At 35.1% G+C, this 12,472-nt stretch overlaps 1 protein-coding gene across 1 annotated transcript; it reads right to left on the bottom strand.

Annotated features, from left to right (window-relative positions):
- Window positions 1-1,475: 1,475 nt before the first annotated feature.
- Window positions 1,476-4,739, bottom strand: LOC149223004 (antimicrobial ginkbilobin-2-like protein). Its single transcript, XM_089387743.1, has 3 exons — window positions 4,073-4,739; window positions 1,655-1,689; window positions 1,476-1,565 (listed from the first exon to the last, which is right to left on the bottom strand). The coding sequence occupies exons 1-3, from the start codon at window positions 4,737-4,739 to the stop codon at window positions 1,476-1,478; spliced, it is 792 nt and encodes a 263-aa protein (XP_089243869.1).
- Between the last annotated feature and the right edge of the window lie 7,733 nt (window positions 4,740-12,472).

The following is a 12,472-nucleotide window of genomic DNA, read 5'->3' as shown; positions in this document are numbered from 1 at the left end:
GCTTGCATTACCAAGCCACATTCGGGTCCACAATGTGTTCCACGTGTCTTTGCTAAAAAAATATGTGTATAATCCTCAACATATCATTAACTGGGAAAATATTCAGGTAATCGGTTAAGTGGAATATATGACTTTTGGATAGACTGTTTTGGAAAAGGTTGTGACTATGAATTGTTTTTGTGTAGGTCGAACCGGAAGGAGAGTTTCTGGCAGAACCTCTTCATATTCTCGATCAAAGAGAAACCACCTTGCGGAAGCGAGCCATCACCCAGGTTAAAGAACAGTGGAAGCACTTTGGTTCGGATGAGGAGACCTCAGAAGAAGTGGAATTTATGCGGAAATCTTATCCGACGTTATTTTTTGAAAGCAGAGAGAACACGAGGGACGATGTTCCTCATATGGGGGGAGATGTAACACCCCAAGATGCACAAAAATTTATGTGGTTACTAAGTGGATCTTTAACATTTGTTACTTTAGTTTTATTACCTAATGATGTTAATAATAAATGACTAAGGCTGGGAGGCCAAGAAACATATATTTGGTTACCTAAATTATTGGTAATTAGTAGTCCATATACTTTAACAAAAAGAGAAATTGTTTACATTAATTAAAAGAAACAGTTACAGAAGACAGTTACCCATCTGCCCTGAAGGGAGATTTAGATGAGGAAAAGAATCTAGGAGACTATCCTAGAGCTGGGCGAAATAAACCAGTGGGATATTTCTCAAGAACAGTCAATAAAAATTATAGGATTTGAGGCGGGACAGGAGTCTAGAGGCCGAAGGTACTTGTTTGTGGCTGGAATTATTTAACTGTGAACAAAATAAAGTGCTCGGGGGAGGGTCTGGACGTAATTACCAGCCTCGCGGCTGGGAGGAGAGACGTTCCAAAATCTATGGAACTACTACATAGATGGAAAGTGTAATAGATTGCGGTCCATTTCAGAAATAATCTAGGTGATTATTGGTAAAAATAAGCTTTAAGAAAATCACTCTAGAAAGGCCGAGCGACTGAAGACAAACTCACTAAATTCCTAATACTCTAAGTAAGATAACATAGACAATTTCGGCACATCATTAAATCAGAGGCAAAATAACTACAATAACATTTAAGTGTTGAAACATATAAGTTTAATTCATTATAATAATAACTTAAAAGGAAGTGCCACAAATCAAAACGGCTCAAATGTGTCGATATGACCAAAATCCCTCAAATTCCATCCAGTAGATAACCTAACAAGGTACAATAGAGAAAATACCCACAAAAAATCACACAATCGATCAAGTCCTGATCGTTAACAAAAAATAAATGTGTCGTGCATAGTATTTGGCCATTTCCCTTATACTGCTAATTAACTGAAAGAAAAAACTTAAGCAAGTCTCAGCTTAAAAGCTCGACTCAATACTTAGCCTCTTTCCCGAATAATTAAACATCTTATAGCTTAAAGTCCATACACCAGAGGTAGAAGTTCCAACCTAGACACAAACATGGACGCCATAAGCTCTTAAGTCCTTACAGGGCGCTGTCCTAGCCATACGACTATCTGAGCAAATGTGTAAGAGTACCTGTCACAATACCCAAACAATGGAGTCAGTATGCATGTAATTCTACATCATATGCTAACAGAACAATGCCGAGAGGAGGGGTGTATTACCTGAGTTTGGAGAGTTCCAGTTTCAAGTAGCCAACCTGCAATACAAAGAACTCTTGCATTAAAACAAAAGGGAAATGATTTGAAAAAACCTTTGCAAAGATTCAGATCTATAATGTTATGGGTTTACATTCTACAGATGGTCCTTGGAACAAAGTGTTCCTTGCAACAATGGAAACCCATCGAACCCTCCATGTGCAACGGAGGTGGTCCTTTAAATTCGGTACCAGACGAAGTCTCATAACAAAATTCAAAATACATACAATGCAGACAATTGAAATCATGTAACAGTCCACCGGGGTTACCTACCTCTGTAGGTCTAACCATCACAAGCATTGCAAAACACTGAAGGATCGGTAGACGGCCTAAAACCTTCACTAGACCAGACCATCGTAGAGCATCAAGGTATCTTAGGACGATAACAACAATGACTCCACTAGTTGTCGGGCATGAAAAATCAATTAGGGGGTTAAACCCTAAACCCTCTCCGCTGTTGGATCGCCTGACAGATATCGATGGACATAAAGCAAGATAGTTGTTGCAAGAGATTGGAACCAGTTGGCGGGCGTATGTAGCATCCTAGTTTACCCACATGCCGCATGTCCCCAGGTACAATGGCCATCTTGCCAAGGTCTAGGCAGGGCCACCGTAGGCCATGTGCGCATTAAACAACATTCTCCATATAAATCTTGTTAATTGTGTAATGTGAAATCATACACGTATTACGTTTAAGTGTCTGCGGTTCTACGGATTCAAATTAATAATATAGTAATAACTCCCACAAGTTGTGATAGAGACCAATATCCAAGGCTAATTACGGTTCTATGTAAAAGAAATAATATTTTTTTTAATTATGTATATTTCATAGTTTTGGAGTATAGGTGTTACAAACTTTTTATTATTAATTGAGTCAACATTTAAATATTTACACTTATTTCTCGACACTACATCATATCCACTCTATATTACTTTTGACCTTTTATTATCTTTTAATTGAGTAAGCATATAAATGTTTAAAAAAATTTACAACACAACAACATTGCCCCATATTATGTTATGAAATACTTCTTAGTGTAATAAAAATTAAATTTATAAAAATAATCTTTAAAGTGAATAAAAATTAAATTTATAATTTTGTTAAATTTATAAAAATAATCTTTAAAGAAAGTGAAAAAAGCGAAAATAAAAACTTGTAAAAGTTACCAATAAAATGATTATTTAAGAAAAGTTTGTGTGTTTATTTATTTACCCTACTTTGACCTACCTTATCCAAAAGTCCTTTGGATTAAATAGGAAATGTAATTAGAATATGACAAGGAAAAATAATAGTCAAAATATAATATTACCTTTTAGTTTGTACACACAAAATATAATATTATGGGTATTGGTTTAGTATGTAAGAAGAGGTAGTTAGGTTTAAAAGTGGAGGCATGTTTTGTTGTATTAGCCAGCATAGTAATATGAAACGAGGTATATATTATTTCTTTGTTTTTTGGGAAAAAAAATTATTTACATTGTGGGAGTTTAAGAATATACATCACTTTATAGTAGTTGATAGGCGCAAAAAGACAAAAATACCTATTCATAATAGTTGTCCATTATTGCTAGAACTTCCACCCTCATAGCAGAGTATATTATTTTATGTTCATCATTTCTCTATAGTCGCACCCATTATATTATATTATGTACATTATTTTCCCGTTATTTCTCCTAAACCAAAGCTCATAAATGAAAAAAAAAAATGGTATTGGGTGGATAGTAACATGCCCTCTAAAACAATTTAGATATTTTGTTTAAATGGGATAAAATATAAGAATGAAAATATGCATAGTATATTATGTTTTTTTTTAGTATTAATTTATATAAAAGATATTGTATTATTATAAATTAAAAATATTTTTTATTTTTTAATTAAATTTTGAAATTACTAATAAAGATAAAGTAATAATAGAAATAATTTTTATAAAAATATATTTATCACATTTAATATATCAATATATTATTTCCATTACATTAATATTAAAATGTTAATGATTAGAGGCTTCTATAGTCATTCATATTGTTAGAGATTTGTGAAAAAGAATTATATAATAATTTAGGTGAAAAAGAATTGTATAATAATTTAGTCAGTCCAAAATTTTTTTTTATGGTTACTCCATCCAATTTTAGGATGGTCGCTACATCCATCATCACATACTCTTTGGTCCCTGATGAAAAGACTAAATTATTACATAATTCTTCTCCAAAATCCCGCCACCTACAATCCCAATATTATGGGTAATTTTTTTGCAGGGGAACCTTCTGTACAGCGGATCGTAAGTATATATAGTAATGTTATTTACAAAAGATGGAGGAACCAAAATGTATAATCACAAATCCTAAATCTAAATTGAGCAGAAAGAGATTTTTTTTGTACATTACTTGACGTGGTTGCTGAAGTTCCAGTACCCTGAGTAGTCTGCGCAGGTTCTATGGAAGGGTTTCGCCCAGAGGATGGAGGCGGACTAGTACCATAAATAGGGTATATTTCGTATCGGACCCTGCAGCTTCCCAACAGTGCTTGCGCTCCTCGCTTCAGAGAACAGCATTTGTACAGGGCTTCTGCGGCTAATTGCAGACATGACCTGCAGTCGTTGATGGATAGATCTCTCCAACACTGAACCAGACCGTAAACGGTGCCACTAACAGAATATGTAGCCGACCCTTCAGCGAATCCTTTGCTTCCAGGATCATTATATGCTTTATGGGACAGGTTGCAAATGAGATTTGAAGTGGTGGTCCTAAACTTATATAGATTACCTGTATCAATATCCTTTGAGTTCTCCAGATAATTCCCATTGGTGTCTACCTTTGAAAAGAAGCTATACTTCTCGTATCGCACGAAGCAGTTATCCAGCCATACTCGACCGCCTACGCCGTTTCCGCAAAGCTGTAAAACGATATCGTTTGCTTGCTGTGAACAGATTGAACAGTCGTTCTGAGATATGTTGCTTGTGCACTGGAGAAGGCCATAGATTCTGTTGGGAGTTTGACCATAGGAACAAGTGTTGAACCCTGTTTGAGGTGTGTTTTTCACTAGATCATCCATCACCCTATTCAAATTGCTCGACAAAATACTTCCATCAGCAAAAGTAGAGGCATTATTGCATGCATATGAGTCCATCTGTGATGTAAACTGGTAATGAATAGTGAAGCGATGAAATTAAATAGAATAGTTGCTTGTTTGCCAGGATTTGCAGAATAATAGCTATCCTTAACGCAGGCGAATCTCATGATCTTGGAACTGGTAGGCTTTGTTAAGGAATGGGATGAAAATTGGTGGCATTAGATCAGAGGATCAATGGCATAGATGGAAATGAGTATCGACAATCATTGACAAGTATTGCAAATTCATGGAATTTGCGAAAACTGGTATGTACAGGCTTAGTTTCAATAACAGAAATATTGAATCTAGAGAGTCAACTAGAGTTGGAATTCTGAAACTAGCCATAAACTTCTGCACATAATTCCGGTTTTGTATGTATTAGATTCGTACGATTCATACAAAAGAATCAATGCCTTCAAATTCTAATCCATCGTTAATTCTTTATTTATTTTTATTATTTTTATATTTATTTTAAATTATTTTGTTTTTTGTGGTTATTTTTATATTTATTTTAAATTATTATTTTATATTTATTTATTTTTTATTTTGGGAAAATTTATCATAATTTAGTTGTTAAATTAGCATTAAGAATAGTCATCTTTGGTGCTATCAACTAATGGAGTTATTCTTTATTTATTTTTATTATTTTTATATTTATTTTAAATTATTTTGTTTTTATGGTTATTTTTATATTTATTTTAAATTATTATTTTATATTTATTTATTTTTTACTTTAGGAAAATTTATCATAGTTCAGTTGTCAAACTAGCATTAAGAATAGTTATCTTTGGTGCTATCAACTAATGGAGGTTGGCTCATCATCCTTGCTCAAGTAAAACCACCCAACCTGAAATAACTCGTTGGTAGTCTGTGAGAGGCAACCCCTTGACTACTCCTAAGGTATGTCTCTGGTTTTTGGGCAATTAACATGTTTCCTTGAGTTCAAGAAAGACTAACTCTTAGCCAAGTAAAAACAATTTTAACCCATACTCCAAACCCAATTTTAAATTATTTGATACTAATTTTTATATTTATTTTTTCATGATATTTATTTTTTTATTATTTAAAATTTTATATACTAATTAAGAAGGATAGAAAATACTTATATTAAAAAAAATAAAAATTAATTAAGATAAAAAGATCTAAATGAAGATAGATTTCTATCACTGATGTCATGGATCATATAGTTAATTATTAGTTATATCACAAATCTTATTATTAATTATATATATCTGATGTTATGCATCTTGGTTAATTATTACTTATATCACAAATTTTATTATTAATTATATATATCTGATGTCAAGCATCTTATTATTATACATGTTAAAGCAGGGTATATTGCTTTTGCTTTTAAGTCGAAAAATTTTGATTTCAATTATGTGTGAAAATTTTAAACACATTATATTAAATTTATTAAAATTTGAAACTAATGTTAACATATTTTCATAACTTTATTTGATATCTTTGAATACATCACATTCCAAAATGAAATGTTTCTCAAATTTCACTGCCCCAACATGCAAAATGTACACACTCCTTCTTCCCTAACTTCTTTAGGTATTTTTCAACATCCTTCCTTTTTACAACCAAATTAATGCAAATTAATTTTTAATTGAACAATAAAAATCTTTACCATCCTTTACCCTTCTTTACTCCCACTTAATACTCAAGTCCAATAAACTTTTTTTTTTTTATAACATTTCAATCAAATAGTTTCATAAACAAACAAGGGAAGTTGCGAGGCACCGAGTCCCTGCATGAAGTTAACATTTAAGGTCTAGGGCTAAAGATCTACTAGTTCTGCCAATCCTGTATAGTGAGTCCCTCCGAAGCCTAAGTAAAGGTACAGGGCTCTCAGCCAGCCAAGAAGACAAAACAAGTAAAGCCTGGACCAAGTTAAATACAGATTACAAAATTCAAAAGTTGGCGTATGCATCTGCAATTGATCGGTAAACTGACAATTAGGAAGAAGCATGCTGCTATTCTCAACCTTGATCACAGCGTTTGCACTCCCCTTTATGTTCAGTACTGCTGTGTCTTGATGCAACCTGTGTTGAGCTGTTTGTATCAAGGGCATACCTTTATGTTCAATACTGTTGTCTCCTGATGCAACTTGTGTTGAGCTGGGCTCTGCATCTACACTACTGGGCTCTGTACCTGCATATAGTGTAGTGGAACAAAATTCAAAAGTTGGCGTATGCATCTGCAATTGATCGGTAAACTGACAGTTAGGAAGAAGCATGCTGCTATTCTCAACCTTACATAGGTTAAGCTTAGTTAGCTTCATTAAAACACTTTTGAAAAGGTAATGTGGCTATGTAAGCTATGAAAAGGGCCATTGGTTCATATGCTCTTGCTTCTCCTGCTTTTTTGTCGAATCAATTAATTAACTACTAAGTCTCAAGGAACAGATGCAAGTGTAACAAGGGTACTTTTCAGAAAACATATAGAAATATTTCTTCTTCTTCAATAAATGTCAAGGCTGAAGTACCAGTTTCGGTAACGTATATAGGGGGGTTGCTATATCGGTGTTTTGATAAGACCTGTAAGTAGAGACTGCGTCAACTTCTTCTGAAACTCAGACAACAGGCAATGATAAATGTCAAAATAGTAAACAAGAAAGAGTGTAAGACTGTAGAACAGATCAATGAAATAGGGATCAAACACGAGCTCCTCCAAATAAACTCGAGTTGTTTCATTAACTATGGCCTGCAATATTACATGATATATTACTGGAAAGGGTCATCCACAAGCCTATTGTGCCAACTCAGGAGATGTTGCAACATCTATTGAAGTTTTGGGCTTGCACCAGTTTCAGTAATACATAAATCGAGGGCTGTCGAATAATATAATATGCCCTGCAATATTTCAAAACAATGCACCAGTTTATGTTGCTAGCCCAAAATCACACAACTGCAATAGAAATAGTCACATGAGCACTATATACCAAAGATCTGAACATTATTGAATAACTAACTTGCAGAGAATCATCATCAATTCAAGATACACCAGTTTATGTTGCTAGCCCAAAATCACACAACTGCAATAGAAATAGTCACATGAGCACTATATACCAAAGATCTGAACATTATTGAATAACTAACTTGCAGAGAATCATCATCAATTCAAGACACGAGTAACATGAAAACCGCCGTGAAGCTTACATTTGACCTTGAAAATAAGCATTTCTTATGACAGACTGTAACATGTGAAGAATACAAGACAAGCACGAATGCTAACAATTAGGACATTAGACCGGCATCCGAGCAGAGACGATAGAAGCATAAAAAATGTGAGTTGCACCACCATGGCAGACCCAAATGCATATTTGAAGCATCCATCGTACACCTGTAACAGAGAAGGAAGCGGGGAAATAAGACAATGCGTAAAATAATGCAAAAATAGGCTTGAGATTCAGAATTACTTGTTGTAGATTCATATGCTCTTCGTTAGAGATGTTATTGTTTTCTTGGTTTCTTTTTTCTTTGTCTTTCGACTTTTACGATGTCAATAATCAGAAGAGCCATGAGAACAAGTGCTAAGAGAAACAATGCCGCGAGTTGAGTAAGTTGGCTTATGCTAATGGATTCCATGTTATGTGAAGCGGGGAGATGTATGTGAATATCCAAGTGCAGAAGAGGCCAATTTATAAAAAAGTTCAACGTGTTTGTAAGCTGGTTTTAAGTGTGAATGGAGCTAAAATACTTGAAGCTCGGATGGAGCAGGCCAGTATTTAATGGTCGGCATAAAACAAAAATCTAATGTTAAGTGAGCAATCGGTGCAATTAAGTGATCTATATGACATGGGGAGCAAATGGCATATGGAATGATGTATGTGGCGGCAGAAGTAAATGCGAAATTAGGTGATGTATCTGACATCGGGCAATCTTGGTGGTAGATTGGGTCCAAGCTATTCTAATAAACAATTGGCTAGACAGGAGATCTATGTCAATATCTAGGTGCAGAAATAAGTACATATACGGATTGATTTGGAATGGAGCTGAAATACTTGAAGATCAGATCGGAGCAGGCCAGTATTTAATGATGGGCATAAAACGAAAACCTTACGTTAAGTGAGCGATCGGTGCAATTAGGTGATCGATCTGACATGGGGAGCAAATGGCATATGGAATGATGGATGTGGCGGCAGTAGTAAATGCGAAATTAGGTGGCTATGGCCAGTGTGCCCACAAGAAGAGCATCTTAACCAGCCAAATTTCTTGAAGATAGCCCCTTTGAGCCTGTTGCGGTAGATTAAATATGCTGCCGTTATAGAAGACAGTAAGGCAAAACATATGCCACAACTGTCTAAGACATTGTTATCATACAATTGAGTCGTACTTGAATGTCGATTGACTAAGCAAATAGGACTAGACAATACCGGTCAACACTAAATGTGGAACCATAATAGATAATGATTAACAGGTGAGGCTAGGTTTATGTTACCCTATTACCATTGACCTGTTGCTAGTAGTGATTTATGTATAAGAGTTGTGATCGAATACAGGAAACCCAGTAATATGCAACAACAGCAATGGTCTAAGCAATGGGAATAACACTAATCTAATGCTTATCTGACTACTCAAGTATGGATATCACATTACTCACCACTCTTTATCCCGAATCAATAGAGATCATAGGTAAGACGTATGGGTATAGAAGCTGTGTTTGAATCAACCAAGCTCGTGTATGTGCCTTATTTGCATGATATCAAAACCTCTAAGCTCATATTGATGAGTAACAAGCCAATGTGTTTCATAGCTCAATGGGTACAGGTATGTCTAACACTCACTATGCTTATCTCCATAATGGAGCTGAATACCAACCTTATAAAGCTCTAAGCTAATATGGAAACATAGAATGTATCTATACAGCAACATATAGGATATAGACCTTTAATGCGTACCTGAAAAAGTGCACAACATGCATGTGTGCATCCTATGTTGTACAAAGGCCTAGGGTTACACAGACAGTAGGCAAAATAAGACGTTGTTGCAACCTGAAACATGTATGTTTTAATGGCCAGAGGTCTGTTTCACAACTTTTTAAACATTGCCTTAGCTTCTATAAATGAAATGGGAATAGCTTCTTTCAATGGAATGAGAAGTGACTCAGTCAATTAGGCCTTTAATGCATACTTGACAAACTGTACAGAAGCTCGTGTGCATCGTACGTTAAGCAGAGGATAGGGTTGAATCCATGTGGAGAGACAGTTGCAACTTCAGCTCATGTTTATTGGCAAGCAATATTTCAATAGTTCCAAGTCTATTGAGCCATAAATAAATTGGAGCAATACTTCCAAGTCTATTGAACCTATATTAAAGAAATTAAAGCAATATATGGGCACTGTTGAATCGAAACAGTATCCAACCATAAACATATAACATATATTATCCCGCGTATTAATAGCTCAATAACCTGGTAAATAAGCCTGGTCATGTTTATTCACTCAGCTAAATGGCATTGAAGGAAGGTGGTATATTGGAAAGCAATTTAAATTCAAATCTTGCAATGGGTGTATCACCTGCAGCAATATTGAATGTTGGATAGCTGTAAGCATAGATACATAGATATGAGTAATTAAGGTTGTTAATTAGTTATGGTAAGATAGAGGACCATACTTTAACAGGTCGCCTGAATTCATCAGAAATCTTTGTTGGTGGAGTTTTCACTAATTCCACAATGTCCAGTGAACCAACAATCTGGTTTAGTATCAAAAAGTGCCAGGTGATTCGCTAGTATCTAAATTAATAGGAATGTATGTTTAAGCCAATATGGTGGTATTTGATAAAAAGCAGTCAACATAGTTATTCAGATCAAACAGTAGTAAAAAAAATGTTTCAAGTGGATATTAAGTCAATTCAACTGATACAAGAGTCCAAAATATTAGTAGCCTGCTTCATTTTCATTGAGTTGCCAATAGTTACAACAACATTTTCCAGTTGCAGGATCAGATCAATCTCTATTTTTACCTAGAACAAAATGAACTATAGAGAGATGACTGATCCCTGATCAATGCATTGACATCTAATCAGTACAAAGAGCAAGGAGATACCCCTCCTAGATAGGAGGTCCACTTGAGAGTTATGTTCCTTGAAGATGTGGCAGAAAGAAATCAAATTGAATCATTCTTTATAGCTTGGATTAGCAAGAGCCAGTGGGATAGTGAGGGGACAGTTTCACTACAAAGAAAAACAAGAGAGTTTTGTGTAAGATTCAAATTCACATGTTATTAAAATAATTGAAAATTTCCAGTTCCTTACTGAAATTATTCACTCAATTGTCAATTAAGAGGAAAGTGTAGTAATACAAAGAGAATTAATTGCTTTACATGCTGCTTCTCAAGGCCGGAATGACCTTTTGTGCTTTTCAGGCATGCAGATATAAATTAGAACATCAAATTATGTACAACACAAAGGCAATCTATGTATCGATCAGCTAATAAGGAAAATTAATGCACTGACAGAAGTGAAGAGCATGTTACAGATTGGGTGGGGATCAAGGTGTGATGCATGCCAGACCCGGGTTTTGATGAGCCTGTGCTAGCGCAGTAATCATTTTTCTGAAATTGCATTTGAGAGAATGGATGATCAATAGCTTATACATATAAATATATTTAACCATCCATTTTGAAATATCAAAACTGAGAAGGCTAACTTGAGAAGGATTTTTTTTCATATTGATCATATTAGAAGCTACAATTGATTAACCACCACTACTGCTACTGATTCAAAACCTATGAAGTGAATAGGCATGTTCAGGAAGGCCTATCTGTTCGGGAAGGCATATAAGTCAAAGAATCTTATTGTTATATAACCTGTTTAATGTATAGCTTTATGGAGAGAAAATATATTAAAATGACAACCATCGTTGTATAAGGAACAGATTAGTGGAGACAGAGTTAGGCAGACTATCCAGTAATCCAAAGTAGCAAGTTAAAGTAGGAGCACTGACTAGGAAGAAGGACAAATGTTGGACTTGTCCTAGATCCACCTGAAATTGTAGTGATCACCATCAGTTTGGAAAACTCAAAACCTTGACTTACAAACTCATTATAGCATCCATTACTTTGAAGGTATTTAACCATCCAAGGAAGTTAAACACCCGAGTAGAAGAAGCAAGCAAGCTGTGCTATATTGATCTGAGGCTATCATATTAGCAGAAGCCAAGCCACCAGAACTTAGACACGGAACTGTGCCCTGGACACATTTTATTCACAAGCAAGAAACAAAAAGCATGTCCTAGGCACATTTCCAAGAACCAGATTCAAAACAGCATGAAGAATTAGAGAAGTATAATTCTGAGAGAACATTTTTTCAGAGGCAGAAACATGCCCACCAACACTCAGTTGCATAAAATACTTTTGTTCTTTAATCTTATTTGCCGAGGAGAAGAAACCAGCATGGCATCCACCAAGTAGCAACAAAGAATGTGGAAGATGCACTGGACAGTCGAACAGAACATACACAAAATCTAGACGCATATACAGAGGAACCCACAGTGCACCACAACATCTTAGATGGAAGAATTAGGGTGACCCAGCACCACCAGTCTTGAGTCTCGCAAAAATTTTCTGTTTTAAAGGGATTCTGCACAGCTAGGTCTTTCATGTATCTCAGATAGCAACATAAAACTAGCCTAGCCAAGCGTAACATTTTTCCCTATGCAGTTAA

The sequence above is a fragment of the Pinus tabuliformis genome, chromosome Q (assembly GCF_031772625.1).
Source record: "Pinus tabuliformis cultivar Carrire ecotype Pingquan chromosome Q, CPIR1, whole genome shotgun sequence".
In the NCBI taxonomy this organism is placed as follows: Eukaryota; Viridiplantae; Streptophyta; class Pinopsida; order Pinales; family Pinaceae; genus Pinus; species Pinus tabuliformis.
Note: the sequence above shows the minus strand (reverse complement) of the source record. Positions and strands in the feature narration are given on the sequence as shown.

Coding starts and splice junctions, on each gene's coding strand:
- LOC149223004 (XM_089387743.1), bottom strand. CDS start 4,739: ATGGATGATCTAGTGAAAAACACACCTCAAACAGGGTTCAACACTTGT. Junction 1,690..4,072: donor AACTTCAGCAACCACGTCAA/GTAATGTACAAA, acceptor TTTGTATTGCAG/GTTGGCTACTTGAAACTGGA. Junction 1,566..1,654: donor CTGGAACTCTCCAAACTCAG/GTAATACACCCC, acceptor GTATTGTGACAG/GTACTCTTACACATTTGCTC.